Here is a 19,438-nt window from a genome sequence, read left to right on the forward strand (position 1 = left end):
ATTATTTTTGCAATTTTGTTATAGCTTAGTGAAGCTACAAATCCAAATAATTAGGTCCAATAAATTCTTCTGACTAGTCTAACGACACCGATTGTTCAAGTTTCCTGAATTCTTTATTATTCAAATGTGGACTTAATTAAGCACAATTCTTATTCATTACATAAGGAATAAAACAGTTTACAGCATGCTGTTATAGTAAAATAATCAACAATGCAGTGGTATGAGGTGGCCCATTGAGAAGAAGAGTTACTGACACCACCTGGAAGATTATTGTTGTTTGTTTAAATGTTGAGTGGGGTGGAGGACCTTGGCGGTGTGCTGTTATAGTAAAATGATCAACAAATGGGGTGGTGTGATGTGGCCTGGCACAAAGCGAAGTGCACAGTGAAGTGTTTCATTCCTCTTATATCACCGCAATTGTCCAATGGTTAAAATCTTTAAGCAGTTAAAGAATGGCATCATACGTTTTATCCATTTATTCTTCAGTGTAACATGTAAGTTAGTTTCGGTTATCACTTACATTATAGCAGCTATCAGCAGTCCTTCCCTCATCAGCCTTTCTTTTGTCTCTTTCTTGAAGGGAATGAGATAAAAATTCAGCATGCCACGTTATAAAGAAACGATCAACAGCAAAGACTGCGAGTTACTGTTACCACCCGGAAGTTGATTATTGTCCCATAGCAGCACATCCTGAAGCGTTTTATTCCTTTTCAACCACAGCAGTGACATTTTCTTTATTTATTAAAGAAAATGTAATTGCTGCCATTTTTTAAAAAATCTATTCATAGTTCTGTTTAATGTTATAGAATGTCTGGGAAACAAACGATCATTAACAACAGCTATAAACAGTCGTTCCATCGGTTTCTCTTGAAGTTAATATGACAACCACAAACAAAAAAATACAGCTTGTTACTAAGAAACCAGCTCTCTGTCCTGATACTTTGTTGCAGCATTACCTCAGACTGTTACAAAGCACGTACACTAGAGACTCCTTCTTTTTATTCTCGCGTATGCAGAGCGCCAGTCATACCAGTCCCTGTGAATAAGCTGCTACTGTAGAAACAATAATGAGGAATCAGAACAAGTATGTAGCAGTAATACTCACTGATATGCGACAACTTTCATTTCAGGTGGACGTACCCAGATTTCTTTAACAGATACCGGGTGCTGATGAAGAAGAAGGACGTGACCACTGATAAGAAGCAGGTGTGCAGAAACCTGCTGGAGACTCTGGTCAAGGTAACACTTCATGGCTTTCACTTTCCCATGTTACACTGATGCGCTGGTAATGTGCGTACAGTGGATATAAAGAGTCTACACATTTTTGCGATGAAAACAGTGAAACCGAGAACAATCATGTCTGAACTCTATCCACCCTCACTGTGAAATTACAACATTTAAGTAAAAACTTAGCGAAAAGAAACATTTTAGGGAAAGCTAGGACAAATAAAGGGGAGGTAGGATGGCTAGACAGAAGCCCTTTTTCACAAAAAAACATCCAAGCCCAACTAAATCACCCCAAAGCATGTGCCAAAATGTGTTATGGTCTGATGAGAACAATGCCAAAAAAAAAGATTTAATAATAAGTCCATAATTCCAAAATATATATTTGGTATAGTTTTGTATATTATGAATTCTTTATTCTAATATTTTGAGATACTGGATTTTTGATTTCCATGATTAATCATCAAGATTAAAACGAAAAAATAGTCTTGAAATATTTCATTTTATGTGTAATGAACGTAGAATATATGAACGTTCCACTTTTTGAATTAAATTACCAGGGGGGGAAAAAAAACTTTTCCACGATATGGAAATTGTTTAGAGATGCACCTGTATGCTAGCTGAAATCCAGTCGCACTTTTTGTTGTTTGTTTGTTTTGGCTGCCGCTTTGGAGTTTTCAAACTGTCGTCCTTCATCTGAGCAATATCAATAAATTTTCATCTGTGAACTTCACTGCCCCCGCTTCAGTGAGTTCTCTAATGGCTTTAGCTTTCTAAGCTCAGCATTTCCACACTCGGTGCCATCCAAAAGCGGAGAGCCGGCTGAAATATGGCCTAATCAGCATGGCATGGCTTCTCAGGATATCAGGATGAGGATCTGAGGAAGTTTTCTTTGAAGTTTTCTTTTTACCATTTATGCAAGGAGTCTCCAGTGTCAGAGGGAACTTTAATGTTTCCAACATGAAATACTTCAGGACAGAGGTGTTTACACTTTATGGGTTTAAGCGGTGATTTGAGAGAGAGCGAGAGAGAGACTGTTTTGAGGAGGGAGAGAGAGAGAGACTGTTTTGAGGGAGAGAGAGACTGTTTTGAGGGAGAGAGAGACTGTTTTGAGGGAGAGAGAGAGAGAGAGCCTGTTTTGAGAGAGAGAGAGAGAGACTGTTTTGAGAGAGACTGTTTTGAGAGAGAGCGAGAGAGAGACTGTTTTGAGAGAGAGCGAGAGAGAGACTGTTTTGAGAGAGAGAGACTGTTTTGAGAGAGAGAGACTGTTTTGAGAGAGAGAGACTGTTTTGAGAGAGAGAGACTGTTTTGAGAGAGAGAGACTGTTTTGAGAGAGAGAGAGACTGTTTTGAGAGAGAGAGAGACTGTTTTGAGAGTGAGACTGTTTTGAGAGAGAGAGAGACTGTTTTGAGAGAGAGAGAGACCGTTTTGAGAGAGAGAGAGAGAGGCCGTTTTGAGGGGGAGAGAGAGACCGTTTTGAGGGGGAGAGAGAGACCGTTTTGAGGGGGGGAGAGAGACCGTTTTGAGGGGGGGAGAGAGACCGTTTTGAGGGGGAGAGAGAGACCGTTTTGAACGGGAGAGAGAGACCATTTTGAGGGGGAGAGAGAGACTGTTTTGAGAGTGAGACTGTTTTGAGAGAGAGAGAGACTGTTTTGAGAGAGAGAGAGACCGTTTTGAGAGAGAGAGAGAGAGGCCGTTTTGAGGGGGAGAGAGAGACCGTTTTGAGGGGGGGAGAGAGACCGTTTTGAGGGGGAGAGAGAGACCGTTTTGAGGGGGGGAGAGAGACCGTTTTGAGGGGGGGAGAGAGACCGTTTTGAGGGGGAGAGAGAGACCGTTTTGAACGGGAGAGAGAGACCATTTTGAGGGGGAGAGAGAGACTGTTTTGAGAGTGAGACTGTTTTGAGAGAGAGAGAGACTGTTTTGAGAGAGAGAGAGACCGTTTTGAGAGAGAGAGAGAGAGGCCGTTTTGAGGGGGAGAGAGAGACCGTTTTGAGGGGGGGAGAGAGACCGTTTTGAGGGGGGGAGAGAGACCGTTTTGAGGGGGGGAGAGAGACCGTTTTGAGGGGGGGAGAGAGACCGTTTTGAGGGGGAGAGAGAGACCGTTTTGAACGGGAGAGAGAGACCGTTTTGAGGGGGAGAGAGAGACCGTTTTGAGGGGGGGAGAGAGGCCGTCTGAGGTTGTCATCTATACACACACGGTCATATTTCCTCAACGCAGCTTCTGAATGAATTTGGCTGTTATTGAATGAATGATTACCGCTCGGTTTTTGCACAGGTTTATGACCCCCTTTTTAATTCCATCTTCCATCCAGGACCCAGATAAGTTCCAGTTCGGAAAGACTAAGATCTTCTTCCGAGCCGGTCAGGTGGCGTACCTCGAAAAGCTCAGAGCCGACAAGTTCCGTTTCGCCTGCATTAAGATGCAGAAGACGGTGCGAGGATGGCTGCAGAGGAGACGCTACCAGAAGATCCGCAAGTCCACCATCTTGCTGCAGAGATACGGCCGTGGCTTCCTGGCGCGCAGGTGAGGAGATGTGTCCGAGTACGGATGTGGATTTAGATCCCTAACCGGCAAACCAGAGGCAATGGCGAGAAAAACACTTCCCGAGATGACATGAGAAAGAAACCTTGAGAACCAGACTTCTTCTGGGGGGCGCTAGACAGTGGATTAAATCGTTCTAAATCATTATGCAGGTGTAGAAGAGTAAGGATGAACAGTAATACGTGTGCTGAATGGTCAGTATGAGCAGACTGGGAATAATCTTTATAATTACAGCAGCAGTTTTTAGGTTCCAGTTAGATAATGCAGCTTTGCCGTTATTTACTGTCACCACCGCTCTGTCTCTCTCTGTCTCTCTCTGTGTCTCAGTCTCTCTCTCTCTCACCTTTTGTCAAACAATTACTGGTTTGTCATTTTCTTTCTATTTCTGTCTCTTCTTTCTCCTGTTTTCTCTCCTCTCTCTCATTCTATCTCTGTTTCTCTGTCATTCTTACTACATTGTGGTGCTCTCTCTCTTGTGTTCTCTCTCTCGTGTTCTTTCTCTCGTGTTCTCTTTCTCTTGTTCTCTCTCTCGTGTTCCCTTTCTCTCGTTCTCTCGGTCTCGTGTTCTCTTGGTCACGTTCTCTCTCGTTCTGTCTCTCGTGTTCTCTCTCGTTCTGTCTCTCGTGTTCTCTCTCGTTCTGTCTCTCTCACGTTTTCTATCTCGTTCTGTCTCTCACGTTTTCTATCTCGTTCTGTCTCTCACGTTCTCTCTCGTTCTGTCTCTCACGTTCTCTCTCGTTCTGTCTCTCGTGTTCTCTCTCGTTCTGTCTCTCACGTTTTCTCTCGTTCTGTCTCTCACGTTTTCTCTCGTTCTGTCTCTCACGTTCTCTCTCGTTCTGTCTCTCACGTTCTCTCTCTCGTTCTGTCTCTCACGTTTTCTCTCGTTCTGTCTCTCACGTTTTCTCTCGTTCTGTCTCACGTTTTCTCTCGTTCTGTCTCTCACGTTCTCTCTCGTTCTGTCTCTCACGTTCTCTCTCGTTCTGTCTCTCACGTTCTCTCTCGTTCTGTCTCTCACGTTCTCTCTCTGTCTCTCTCGTTCATTCTCTCATTCGTTCTCCCTCTCGTTCCCTCTCTCATGTTCTCTCCCCCGCTTACTGTGATGTCTTATTCTCTCTGATGTCTTTTTCAGGTATGCAGAACTGTTGCGTCTCACCCGAGCAGCTCTTATCTGTCAGAAGCAGTACAGGATGGTGAGGGTACGGAAAGCGTATCTGACCATCCGCAAGGCTACAATCACCATCCAGGCCTTCACACGGGGCATGTTCACACGCCGCCTGTACCAAGAGGTGCCACACTGCTCCATGTTTCTCTTAACTTCTGCTCGCTCTTTCTTTCTTTGGTTACTTATTTAGTGCTCTCTCTCGCTCTCACCCTCTCTCTCTGTTCCACTGCTGCTCTCTGCTCCCACACCAGCTGTGCTGTGAATAGTTTAGACATTTGGAAACAACACACACTGTATTGACAAATTTACGTTCTGGAAGAATGCTATGTAACACCACTTGTTTTCTGCAAATCTAAATCCGTGCTCTTTGTGTGCTTGAGTTCACACTGCACTCGCATTCTATAGTGCATATTTTCTCGTATTAATTTTTTTTTCTTTTTTCCTCTCAACCCGTTCAGTACGTGCTGCACCACAAGGCCAGTGTCATCCAGAGAACAGTGCGCGGATGGCTGCAGAGGAGGAAGTTCCTCCGTGCCCGAAACGCAGCAGTGGTGCTGCAGTGCGCTTACAGGCGTGTACTCGCCAAGCGACAGCTGAAACAGCTGAAGATCGCGGCTCGCACAGCAGAACACTTCAAGGATCTCAACGTCGGCATGGAGAATAAGATTGTCCAGCTTCGAAGAAAGATGGACACTCAGGTGCTGTACAGCGCTCAGAACGCATTCCTCATGCTCTCAAATCCAGTCTGAGGCACACACTTATTGTTTATACTCCGAGTTGCTAGTTTATTAGGAGTATTAGGAGACATAGCAGTCCATAATTGTATATCTACAGTTCATCAGCCCTTCTTAAACTTACCCATCAGTGCAAAGCATCACTGAGCAGATATCAATGCAGTTCTTTTCTTAGTACAGGGAAATGTCCGTTATTGTAGTCCTTTCCATGATAATCACACACACACACACAGTGCATATATAAAAATGCTCTTAGCACTTATTTCCAAATGGGTTATTTGGCTTTTAGTGCACAAAGTAGACCCGGAGTGTAAAGTTTGTTGTTGTTTTGTTTTGTTGTTTTTTTGTTGTTGTTTGTTTTAAACCCACCACCCTCAGCGGACAATTAGGACTGTTGGTAATATATAAGGTTTACATTTCTATTGGCTATTAAAGCCATTCCTAATTGATGTAGAGGAAAAATAGAAGGAAAGAATGGAAGAGAAAGAAAAGATACTTTTATATTATACAGCAAGGTCCATATGTCTGAGAGCACTAGAGAAAATGCTTCAATTTTGCATAATAATTTAATTTAATTTGCATTCTTTTAAAATTTTTTTTAAATTAACTCTGATTTTCATGACAAATTACATTATTGACAACAACTTGCGCGAATAGTGTAATCGTTTATGTATTTTAACTTTACATTTACATGAATTTCAGAGTTTCCTAGTATTTGGTACATCCCGTTTTTGCTTTAATGACTGTGCACTCGAGCGGGCGTGGATGCCACAAGTTTGTGCAAAACCTTATGATCCATTTTATGATCCGAATCCATCAGTGTTGGCTGAACGCACGATTCGGTCGAAGAGATTAAGCATGAGGAAATCTGACCTTTTTGTTCCACGCATGGAGAATATCACAAATGTGCTTACAATTAGATAGGGACCTAGGAATAGTGCAGAATTAAATATTCAAGATATTTACTTTCTTTGTTTTTAAATATTTCAAAATTCTACAACCTTCCAGTTTTAAATGAAGAATAATACGAACAAATCCCAGATTTTCAGTGTGGTCTCAGACTTTTGGACCCCACTGTGCACATGAATAAAAGTAAAAACATAATTTGTCACCCGAACAGAGACAAATAAATGGGAGAGTATTTATTTCCAATTATCATCATTTAAATTTTTTGGAAGTTCCACCGATGTCTTAATATCAGACGATTCATCAACCACTATATCATTTGCCTACTCATTATTCAATAAAGTTGACGCTTAGCTAAACCCTGACCCTTATTCGTTTGTGCAGAAACACGAGTATAAGGTGCAGAGTGAGAAGCTGTCCGAAGCCAACACCGCATTGGTCACGGAGGTCAGCAAACTGCAGAAGGAGCTGGAGACGGCACGCAATCGTAAAGGCGAGACCACGCAGCTGAGCTCACTGCAGGACGAGTTGGAGAAACTGAGGGCGGAGCTCCAGGAGGCACACGCCCAAAGGAAAAAGCTCGAGGAGGAGCACAGCACTGAGAAGCTGGGACTGGAACAGGTAAACAGTAACGCTTAAGGAAAAAGCATTAAAGCTTTTGGCCTTGCTTTTTAGAGCAAAACAGAGCGATAGAGGAAGGATAATAAACAAACGCACTGATTTAAGAGGGGCGTAGGGAGCATAAGAGGTCATAGGTTATGTAACTAATGTAGATCTTTTACTGGCTTTTAATGAATTTATGCAAACTGATTTATTTATATAGAATATTTATATAGAATTTATATAGAACAAAACTGACTCGATTTCAGAGCATTATAAGAGTAAAATTTAGCCTGTAGCACCATGAAGTGAAACTTTGTCAAATTTGTGTCAGCAAAAAGCTGTTGCATGGATTTTTTTTTTTATATTTTTCTTTTTATAATGTCATTTATCACAATTTTTATGCGCTTATTTTCTTTGCTTTCTTGTACTTTTCCCACCACAGATAGAATTGAAACATAACCTATTGATGTTATGTAGTTTATTAATATTTGTAAAACATTTTTTTACATCTCAAAATAAATTCCGAAGCAATGGATCACATGAAACTACAAGAATCGTATTCGTTTAATGTGCCATATTTTCTTCAAAATGTACTCCGTAAGGCTGTCATGTCCTTCTCAGTTCAGCCCTGTTGATCTTCTGGTGTCTCATGTGATGAAAATCTCATGTCTCATGACGCAGCGTTTATGCAGAATAGCATTTTTTCCTGTAAAAACTGTTTCCACCATCTTTTTTTTAAATTATTTTTATATGCAGCAGCACACATTTCGAAATCCTTCAGATGGAAACCTTCCTGACGATCCGCTTTTATGATAATGTCGATAAAGCACGGTTATTATTCTATTCGGTTGATGAGCTGACGAAAGCTCTGCTCTGTCCTCTTCAGAGAGTCCAGGAGCTGGAGAGAGAAAACTCTCTGCTGAAGGATGAGAAAGAAGCGATGAACCAGAAGATCCTTCGCCAATCGCAGAGCTCCGGGGGTGAGTTTCACACGTCATTGCACCTGCATCTCTGAACACACACCTCGTCGGTTGAGTATCGTATGAAGCTGAAGTAAAGTAAAAAGGAAAACTGCCCCGAGGGCCGGGTTGGTATCGTTTCCCCACATAAGAGGGGCCTCTGTGCAGAAGCAGGATGAGAGAGAAGCTGCATTGAGTTTCAGAGAAGGAATGCAGAACACCTTTTTCCCTGCTCTTTAGCGGAGCATTGTTTTGGGCTGGTTCACAGGCAAGAATGATACTCAAAACCAAAGGTTAGGGCTTTTAAATCGAAATAAGCGTTTTCTGTGTTCAGGGTTTTTTTTTCTTCTAATGTTCATTTATTAAAGCCAAGCTGTCTCTTTTTATGCTTGTGTAATGCTTTCAGTAATAGTCATATAGCCTCTGCTGAATAACTTTATTTTTATTCTTGACTATTGACCGTGTCCTGCGTCTGAAACGAAGACTGTTGAGCTTTATTCAATTATCTCCAATCTCTTAGCTTCTGGCTGCTCTGCTTAAACTTTAAAAATCACAAGAAGATGATGTTCTTTTGAGATGGTTTTTGTTTTAAAAAAAAAAAGGCTTTACTGTGAAGCTAGCAGAGAAAAAATGTTTAGTTCACAGTCAGCCCTTTTTGTGTGTGTGTGTGTGTGTGTGTGTGTGTGTGTGTGTGTGTGTGTGTGTGTGTTATGCTTCTAGGCTTATGTAACCTGGTCACATTGTCATTTCAAACTTTGTCATAGATACATTCAAGGGGGAAACAGAAACGGTCAAATGTAAGGAGCAGTACAGTACTTAATATGGAGTATATACGTGGAGTAGATATAAATATGGAGTATATACATGGAGTAGATATGAATATGGAGCGTATACGCGGAGTAGACATGAATATGGAGCGTATATGCGGAGTAGACATGAATATTGAGGGTATACGTGGAGTAGACATTAATGTGGAGTAGACATGAATGAGTATATATACGTGGAGTAGACATGAATATGGAGTGTATATACATATGTGGAGTAGACCTGAATATGGAGCGTATACCTGGAGTAGACATGAATATGGAGTGTATATATACGTGGAGTAGACATGAATATGGAGTATATATACGTGGAGTAGACATGAATATGGAGTATATATATACGTGGAGTAGACATGAATATGGAGTGTATATACGTGGAGTAGACATGAATATGGAGTGTATATACATATGTGGAGTAGACCTGAATATGGAGCGTATACCTGGAGTAGACATGAATATGGAGTGTATATATACGTGGAGTAGACATGAATATGGAGTATATATACGTGGAGTAGACATGAATATGGAGTATATATATACGTGGAGTAGACATGAATATGGAGTGTATATATACGTGGAGTAGACATGAATATGGAGTGTATATATACGTGGAGTAGACATGAATATGGAGTATATATACGTGGAGTAGACACGAATATGGAGTGTATATATATGTGGAGTAGACACGAATATGGAGTGTGTATATATATATATATATGTGGAGTAGACATGAATACGGAGTGTATATATATGTGGAGTAGACAGGAATATGGAGTGTGTGTATGTATATATATATATATATATATATATGTGTATGTGGAGTAGACGTGAATACGGAGTATATATATATGTGGAGTAGACACGAATATGGAGTGTGTATATATATATGTGGAGTAGACATGAATACGGAGTGTATATATATGTGGAGTAGACATGAATATGGAGTGTGTATATATGTGGAGTAGACACGAATATGGAGTGTATATATATGTGGAGTAGACATGAATACGGAGTGTATATATATGTGGAGTAGACATGAATACGGAGTGTGTATATATATATATATATATATATATATATATATATATATATATATATATATATATATATATATATATATATATATATATATATATATATATATATGTGGAGTAGACATGAATACGGAGTGTGTATATATATATATGTGGAGTAGACATGAATATGGAGTGTATATATATATATATATATATATGTGGAGTAGACATGAATACGGAGTGTGTATATATATATATATATATATATATATATATATATATATATATATATATATATGTATATATATATATATATATATATATATATATATATATATATATATATATATATATATATATATGTATATATATATATATATGTGGAGTAGACATGAATACGGAGTGTGTATATATATATATGTGGAGTAGACATGAATATGGAGTGTATATATATATATATATATATATGTGGAGTAGACATGAATACGGAGTGTATATATATGTGGAGTAGACATGAATATGGAGCTTATACGTGGATTAGACATGAATATATGGAGCATGTACGTGGCAATGAGATATATTTTTATAGCAATACAAATGTAAACTATCAACACCTAGTATATTAATGACGTATAGAACAATGTGAAAATCCAGGATATTTTTGCCTGTTTTCAGCATCCTGTACTAACTTATCATTCTTCTATTTTATTATGCAATCTGAATTTATGATCAGATATCAGTCTATGCAATGAAAGGATCAAAGTTTACTACTAAATATGTCACAACTCACTTCTTGTCATAAAAATTGTACGTATTAGTGCCATTATGGTTTGGAAAAGACTGTTAAATGGGCTTGCAAAGCTAATTGCGTTATTTCTTTGAAAAATCTGTTCACCTGTATTTCACTATAAATGCATTTTTACAGTGTAACATGTTTACTTTAAGATAAAAATATTATGTACCATTAATAATGCCAGTGGGGCTTCTCACAGCCTTAGTCACTGGGAAGGTCTGTATAGCTCTGGTTGTATTAGGCAAACATGCCTGAGTGGTATTAAGTGTAACAGGAGGAAATCATCTGGAACCAGTGGCACTGAGCATGCATTAATGGTGCCATTTGGGCTCTCTACAGCCTTAATCACTGGGAAGATTTGTATGTTTTTAGTTGCGTTAGGCATGTTGACCAGGCTGAAGGATGAGCGGGGTAATCCTATGGGCACAGACAGAGGTGCGACAGGCAGTAATGCCATAAGAGGTCATGTGGAATTAATGTGGGCTTTTGGGACCCATTTAAAATATCTTATAAAGTGTGTGTGTGCGTGTGTGTATATGTATGTGTTAGGTAAAGGTGGCAGTTTGTCTCAGAAAGAGGCTAGTCTACAGGCTGAGTTGGATGAAGAGAGACTGCGCTATCAGAATCTGCTGAAGGAGTTTTCCAGACTGGAGCAGAGATGTGACAACCTTCAGGAAGAAGCCACTTATGCCAAAGTAAGACATATCATATTTGATTTTATATATGAGAGTGATGGTTGCTGGAAGCGATCAAGCAAACCTCCATGATTGACTGCAGGCTAGCACCTAGCTCTGACTCCATGTTTTGTTTTGGAACGCCCACTTTTTATGAGCTGATGAAATTCTGATGGATGAAACCCTAACAGAACACTAACAAATCATTCCAATAGGTTCCTGCAGAAATGATCGCTAAATTATATGAGCTTGGCTCTACTTGCTAGAGGACTTGTTAGAGTATTGTAAATAAAGTGCTCAAAGGTAATGGCACCAGGTACTAATCCTTTTAGTTCAAGTAGTAATTCGTAATATCTTCCCTCTCTAGTTTGTTCCAGGCCATCGGAGAAGCCCATCCATCCAAAGCAGCTTGGGCTCTGACTCCACATTCCCCTCCATCTCTATGTCTGAGGTGGGAGACACTGAGGACACCATTCAGCAGGTGGAGGTATGGCTGATTCTCATCACCTTATTCGTTAGAGCCGACCATGCATGTACTAAATAAAAAAAACAAAATGCAATTTTTATGATCTCTCTCTTTTTTTTCTTCTTCTTCTTCTTTTTTTTTTTTTTAATTTTATTAAAATTTTGCAGATTCTGAAAGGTATATGTAAATTTATGACTGCAACTGTACATGCATGATAAACTTTAAACGTTATACATTTTATCATCATTGTCTTTACTGTAATTGGCCTGGAAATGAGAAAAGCCTGATGATAAGGACACACCTGCCTTTGTAGATGAGTTATTTAGTACAAGTCTGTGTTCTACTTCATCTCTGTATAGGACATGGGACTGGAGAAGGCAGCCAACGACATCAGTGTATTCATGAAGCTGCAGAAAAGAGTACGAGAGCTGGAGCAAGAGAGGAAGAGACTCCAGACCAACCTGGAGAAGATGGAGGAGCTCGGCAAGCACAAAGTTAGTGTCATGCACACACTAAAGGTTGCATTCAAAGTTGAGTCACAAGTTAACATTTATGCAGGGAGCATTCCATATTCAGACTTGGATTAGGCAGAAAAAGTCCTTATTCATTTATTTCTTTACTTTGTATGCTTAACAACTTAATATGGCAGTTGCGATGACGATCGATGAGTTAAGGATATTAAATGACAGGTGTAATGTGTGACTGACAGTTCTTTCATTCTTTTATTGTGCTAATTTGAGTTTTAGAGTTAATTAATTGTAGCCATGTTTTGGTTCATTTGCTATATTGTCTAGATTCTGTAGTTCCTCATTTTATTGTAATCAATTTGTCTTTAATTCTGATCAACAATGTGCAAACTATTTTTTTATTATTATTTTTTAAGGCAATGCCTCTATAGGAGCCATTACGTTTAATTAAATATCAGGTCTTAAGTGTTTGAAGCTGCAGTACTGAACTTTTGCCTCTCTACTGCCATCTTGGTTTGAAACATAAAATTGCAAGTTACTTGCAGAGTTTTTTTATTTTTATGTGGGTTGTGCTTTGGCAAAATCTTTTTCTATTCTACATGATTGTTTTGTGTGTGTTTTGATCTGTATTAGAACAGGTAAGTGTCTTTTTAAAAACCAAAGCATGGCAGTGCCATAATCAAATAATGTGTAAACTTCACTATATAAGGTAGCAGTTATTGTTTAACTTTGGACTCTGTCACCACTTTGCCCAGAGTGATAAGTATTTATCATATTGATAGATTTCCTAACAGAACACACATCTTGTATCTTATCGCTGTAAACATGCTTATCGTTTCTTTTTCTTTTTTTCTTTTTTTTTTTTTTTGCTCCATCTGATCTCTCAGGCGATTGAAGCAAATAGCTCAACGTCAGAGGCAGACACAAATGCAGATCTGGCCTACAACAGTCTCAAGGTTTGCACACACACACACACACACACTCATACACATGCTTCTTTTAGACTGTCAACCACTCGACATGTCTGTGCTCATGTTGATCGATTTGTGCTGCACTTTGGCTGCGCTGGTGCTGCTGACTCTGCTGCTAGTCAGACTGTGGGTGAGTGGAAGCACAGTGAAGAGGTTAACCAAGAGAAAGGATTTTTTTTTACATCTGCGAACACTTAATATATTTAAAAATTTGCCGTTGGAGTAAGGACTTCGCACGGTGAGAGCATAATAATTCTTTGTTTTTAATTGGCGCTAATCATGACAGCTTAAATGACATTACAAAACAGGGTGTAAATGGACAGCTGTATTTATTAGGACGTTACTACGTTATCAGAATATAGAATTAATAAAGGTTAAAAGTCAGACTGTTTTTATTATAGTGCCAAAGCTCTTTGCGCTGTCGGACTTTATTAGGAGCTGTGCATTTAATTAGTCCACTTTAACGTGGCAGACCACAAATGTAATCAAGTTCGATGTCTGAAGTTGCCTAACAGGCAATATAAGCAAAGAGCTACAAGTTTAACATTGTGCTAAATGCATGTCTAAATGCTCGCCTGAAAGTGTAGGGAGTTGTTCAGTGTCTAACACAGACTGTATGCGGTTTCTGACACTGTGTAATACTATACACACACATACACTGACTGAGCACTTTATTAGGAACAACTTACAGCTATTCATTCATGCAATGATCTCATCAGCCAATCATGAGGCAGCAGTGCAATGCATAAAATCCTACAGATAAGATCAGCAGCTTTGGGTAATGTTCACATCAACCATCAGAATGGGGAAAAAATTATGATCTCAATGACTTTAACCATGGCATGTTTGTTAGTGCCAGACGGGCTGCTTTGAGTATTTCTCTAACTGCAGATCTCCTGGGATTTTCATGCACAACAGTGTCTAGAGAATGGTGTAATAAAGAAAAAAATCATCCGCTGAGTGGCAGTTCTGAGGATGGAAACGCCTTGTTGATGAGTGAGGTTAACGGAGAATGACTAGACCAGTTCAAGCAGACAGAAAGGCTACAGTAACTCAGATAACCACTCTGTACAATTGTGGTGAGCAGAAAAGCATCTCGGGACGTACAACACGATCAACCTTGAGGACGATGCGCTACAACAGCAGAAGACCACGTTGGATTCCACTTCTGTCAGCCAAGAACAGAAAGCTGAGGCTGCAGTGGGCACAGGCTCACCAAAATTGGAAAGTTGAAGACTGGAAAAACGTAGCCCGGTCTGATGAATCTCGATTTCTGCTGAGGCACACAGATGGTAGGGTCAGAATTTGGCGCCAACAGCATGAATCCATGGACCAAACCTGCCTTGTGTGAACAGTCCTGGCTGGTGGAGGTGGTGTAATGTTGTGGGGAATGTTTTCTTGGCACACTTTGGGCCTGTTAATACCAATCAATCATCGCTGGAATGCCACAGCCTATATGAGTATTGTTGCTGACCATGTGCATCCCTTCATGGCCACAATTTATCCATCAGAAACTCAAAGGAACGTTTCGAACATCTTGTGGAATCCATGCCACGAAGAATCGAAAGGGAGTATTTCCCATTATTACTATAGTGTTCCTAATAAAGTGCTTAGTAAGTGTACATTACCTGAGGTTATTTCTACTGGTCATTTTATAGTAGATAAAAGACAATCTTTTCAGTCATGAGAATCTATAGTCTGTAAATATGACTAACATGTCAGTTTCATACTGTAGATGGCTAAAATCTCAAACATACACCAGAAAAAAAAAAACTGCATGACCTCACCTCCGAATAAGACTCGTGATAGATTTGAGAAGAACATCTGACACACGTATGTATAGGAGGGGCTATGGGGGTCTCAGAGGATCAAAAAGCTTTTTAGACAATATGAACAAAGGAGGAGGCAGTCATGAAGGCCTTTTTAAGGCCCCATCACAAAGACATCATTGTACAGATGACAGAGTATTTTCATTCACAGTCACTCATACACCCGTATGCCAAATCATATTTCACAGTTTGAAGTCAGTAACTTGTTTTGTAACTCTTCTTCGCTTGTGTTCAAACATTAAAACTTTTGCTCCTCTTCTGAAATTGTTCTGTTTTTGTTTTTTTTATGCAATGTGCAGAGGCAGGAGCTGGAGTCTGAGAACAAGAAGCTGAAGAACGACTTGAATGAACTCAGGAAGGCGCTGGCGGACCGGGCCTCCGAGAACTGCTCGTCCAATGAACCGCAAGACAGCTACAATGTTCTGCTCAATCAGCTCAAAGCAGCCAATGAGGAACTGGATATACGCAAAGAGGAGGTTCTTATGCTAAAAACACAGATCGTCAGCACCGCCAAGCCATCAGAAAACACCAATCACATTGTGAGTCTGAATATAAAGGAATTATTCCTGAAGTGGGGATAATCAGGATCTCTGAGTCAGATTAGTGCGGACAGATCACACTAATTACATGTGGTTCTGTGGTGAGGCTTCCATCTATGAGATTTTTTTCTTTAAAAATTTTTTTTTTTTTTAATGTTAAAAGAAAAAAAAAAAACTCCAGATTTAGAGGATAAAATGTTTGTAGTGGAAATTTTGAACTGATTTATTCCCCCGACATTGTCCTCGCTCTCCTCTCATGAAACAAATGAATTCTAGACAAAACTGTGATGTTTATATTTAATGGAGAACTACGGCATTAAATAGGCAGTTTATTGTAGGTTCATGTGATCAGTTGCTTTATGTATGGAAGTCATAGACAGATAGATTAATACATAGATGGTCTTTTTCTAATAGAAATCATTTACCTAATGAAAGAAATCTATTTTGAAGAAATGAAAGATTCTGGAAATAATGTCATGCAAATCATTTTTAATACAAAAACACATTATAAATGAGCTTCTGGAAGCAAAATTTGCGCAAAAAATATCTTACATTATGTGTGTGAAGTCAGTAGAAACTAGTGCTTGTCTAAGAAGAACTCTAAATTGTTTTTACTTAAAAGTTTATATTTAGATTAGTGTTCAGTTACACCATGTTGGAATTTCTAAACAGCTGTTATTTCCAGTCCAGTTTATAGAAATGCAGACAGATGTGTGGTGATAATTGTATGCTTCTTTTAGATTTGCCTGGTATTTTTGCCAGTACACACTCCTCTGTAGAGTCTGCATTGATCTGTTAGCATGGAGTTTGATAAATCATGTCAGCACCGCATGGTCCATTCTGACTGCAGTGACCAATATTTCACACACTTAATCAATGTCCAGTCAGTCAGACCTCACATGATTATGCAGTCCATTAGTCTGCCATCAAGAGCACCGGTAATGAAAGTCGCTGTAGAGAGGAGAAGAGCAGCACTGCCGAGGCTACAGTGTCACATCGCTACAGCGTCAGTGCACAGCTCACGTCAGCTTTCGTTATGTTTAGAGTGTGTTTTATTAGGACGTCTCATCCCACAGCCCTTCTTTTATCTTCTGCGTAGGCTTTATTCTTTCAGTTTCATTTAACTTTTAACTTGAACTGTTTCTCCAATGAGAGCAAAGTGATGATCCTGAAGAACAGGAAGAACTTTTGTGTAATGGACGAGTTTATTGTAAAATGGCGGTGGAAAATGTGCCAACTTTTATACACATGCATGCATTGGGGCATACCAAGGGGTCTGTGAAGCACACCCTCCGTTATTATACCAAATATAAACTGTGTATATACTGTGAAGCACACCCACCATTATCAAAGTAATATTTATTGCTGAGTTCTTCGTCTAGTTGTCAGTCTTATTTTACTTGAATTGAATGACTTTAATCCAAACCCCAATAAATGAAAAACAAGCAGAACTGTAAATGATGTTAGGGATAAAATCTTCCTGGCTCCAGTAAACAGTCAAGATATTATTGTTCACAAATAAATAATGAGCGTCATATTTGAATAGCTGGATTATGTTCAGAGAGGGTCCATGAAATTTATTTTGCAGTTAAAGTTGGCCCTTACTACAAAAGGTTTGGGAACCCATGCAGTAGGGGGCTTTCTAATACAGTGTACGATTCAAGTCATCAGTGATTACACAATTATTGTGTTAGATCACAATTATTGTGTTACGTGATTAGATCAGATGTTCAGACTCAGTTATACATTATTGTTAAATATATATCAGTGTTAGATAAGACTGTTCAATAGGGCACCCAGTATCATATTCTTGTCTTGGCCTGTTTACTGTCTGGCATGTGGACTAAGGAAGGGCTTAGTTCACATCAAGCAAGTCCATGTGCTTAAGGTGAACTGACTCTTAGTCTAGATGCCAGATAGTAAATATTTCCCCTCATGATTCCACTTACATTTTGTGTTTTGGTTCAAGTTGCAGCATGGCTCGTTAATACAATCACTATATAACTTACTCAACTGTTCATTTAGTCACGTAAACAGCACCTTTAATTAAAGATAATGTATTAATGCCATTGACGGCTTTCAATAAATCTTATAAATAAAGACATCTGAACTTTAAGATCAGTAGGTTCTTCAGCTCATTGTATCACAGAGCCCGAGCTCTACCATTCACTAGAGGGTCTGATCCCTTTCATGACTAAACACAACCAAGAAGCGCTATTTTCATAAGATGAGGTCATTTGATTGCCATTGCAATCAAATGACCAATCACAGACTAACACCTGTCTGCAAAGAATATCACATTTAACTTCTTATACACTGCACACTAGTGAACTAGTGTTCAATCTAGCTGCATGTTTATGCACAATAGAAGCATAGATAACCAAACAGATCATTCTGAGGCCATATATGGTGTCTGAGGTTGAGAATATCGTGTGCATGGACCCCATTAGTCTTGCATTTCTCAATTTTCTAGATCTGCACATGGTCACAAACATAATTGGTCACAAATGTTTAAAAAAAAAAAAAAAAAAAAAAACAGGCAAATTAGTTAATTGGGGGAGGGTTTATTCTTGTAAGGCTGTGTTAGCAGTTGTACCTCAATTGTCATTTACAGCGTTTTTTGTTAGTGGTACAGACACTCACCCGTGTAACTGCCTATCTGTCCTACCAGAACTCCAATGAAATCATATGGGACAACAGCAAAAAGCCTGTGGACAAGGAGGAGGTTTTGCAGGGCTACCAGGGTCTCAGTGAGTCCAAGAGGTGAGTCAGATCGTTCTGCTTTTATTATTTGTTTAATTACATTTGTAATGATGGCACGCACATTCAGCACCACAAGATGTCTCTGCCCCCAGATTCAGTATGTTTCTGTCTGCACATCCTCCGGCTGTCAACTGGGCTTATACATAAAGATAGCTAACAATGCCTAGTCATTAACTATATATATATATATATATATATATGTATATGTGTGTGTGTATATATATATATGTGTGTATATATGTGTGTGTGTGTGTGTGTGTATAAATAGTTTGAATGTTGTTTACTGAACCAGAGTCCAGTAGAGTAAAAGGTGTTAGCGGATTAGTTGAGCGGAAGAGGAAAAATCATGAACATATCTGATTAATTATATAGTCATACTATCTAAGCTGTGGAAACTGGATGGACCCAGATTAACAATTTCATGCTTCTGGTGCTGAAGGCTGGTTCACACTTCATCAGAAGTGTTTTTGGGCTCCTGTGTAGCTGTCCCATGGTAGGAGAGCGCTATCTAGACAGTGAGAATTGACAGATAACCAATTGGAATATTCATGGTACAGGGTTTTATAACTCCTTCATAATGTTTGATCGTTTGTTAAAAAAATCTCAAATACACTCCTCTCATGGACATCAAACAATTGCAAACAAAACCCTGGTTTGTCCAAAGTACCTTGCCTTGGCTTTGGCACGATAACAGCTTTGTGTCTTCTCCTGTAATGCCTGATGAGGTTGGAAAATACATGGCAAGGGATTGGAGACCATTGTTCCATACAGAATCTCTCCAGATCCGTAAAAATTTCGAGGTCCACACTGGTGGACTCTCCTCTTCAGTTCACACCACAGGTTTTTTTTTATGGGTTTCAAGTCAGGGGACTGGCTATGGCCACGGCAGGACCTTGATTTTGTGGTCAGTAAACCATTTTTATGTAGTTTTTTTTTTTTATATCATAGTCCTGCTGGAAGATCCAA

The 19,438-nt window shown here is 39.3% G+C and overlaps 1 protein-coding gene across 2 annotated transcripts in view; it reads left to right on the forward strand.

Annotated features, from left to right (window-relative positions):
* Positions 1-19,438, forward strand: part of myo5b (myosin VB) — a 76,088-nt gene that overhangs the window by 45,048 nt on the left and 11,602 nt on the right. For both annotated transcript variants that reach the window (XM_053687693.1, XM_053687694.1), the window contains exons 18-29: positions 1,131-1,239; positions 3,537-3,748; positions 4,896-5,052; positions 5,387-5,626; positions 6,953-7,189; positions 8,058-8,151; positions 11,313-11,458; positions 11,805-11,924; positions 12,263-12,397; positions 13,258-13,326; positions 15,470-15,709; positions 18,381-18,472. In XM_053687693.1, the coding sequence (XP_053543668.1) occupies positions 1,131-1,239; positions 3,537-3,748; positions 4,896-5,052; positions 5,387-5,626; positions 6,953-7,189; positions 8,058-8,151; positions 11,313-11,458; positions 11,805-11,924; positions 12,263-12,397; positions 13,258-13,326; positions 15,470-15,709; positions 18,381-18,472 (1,851 nt within the window). The remainder of the gene's footprint in view (positions 1-1,130; positions 1,240-3,536; positions 3,749-4,895; positions 5,053-5,386; positions 5,627-6,952; positions 7,190-8,057; positions 8,152-11,312; positions 11,459-11,804; positions 11,925-12,262; positions 12,398-13,257; positions 13,327-15,469; positions 15,710-18,380; positions 18,473-19,438) is intronic.

The sequence above is a fragment of the Ictalurus punctatus genome, chromosome 18 (genome assembly GCF_001660625.3).
Source record: "Ictalurus punctatus breed USDA103 chromosome 18, Coco_2.0, whole genome shotgun sequence".
NCBI lineage: Eukaryota > Metazoa > Chordata > Actinopteri > Siluriformes > Ictaluridae > Ictalurus > Ictalurus punctatus.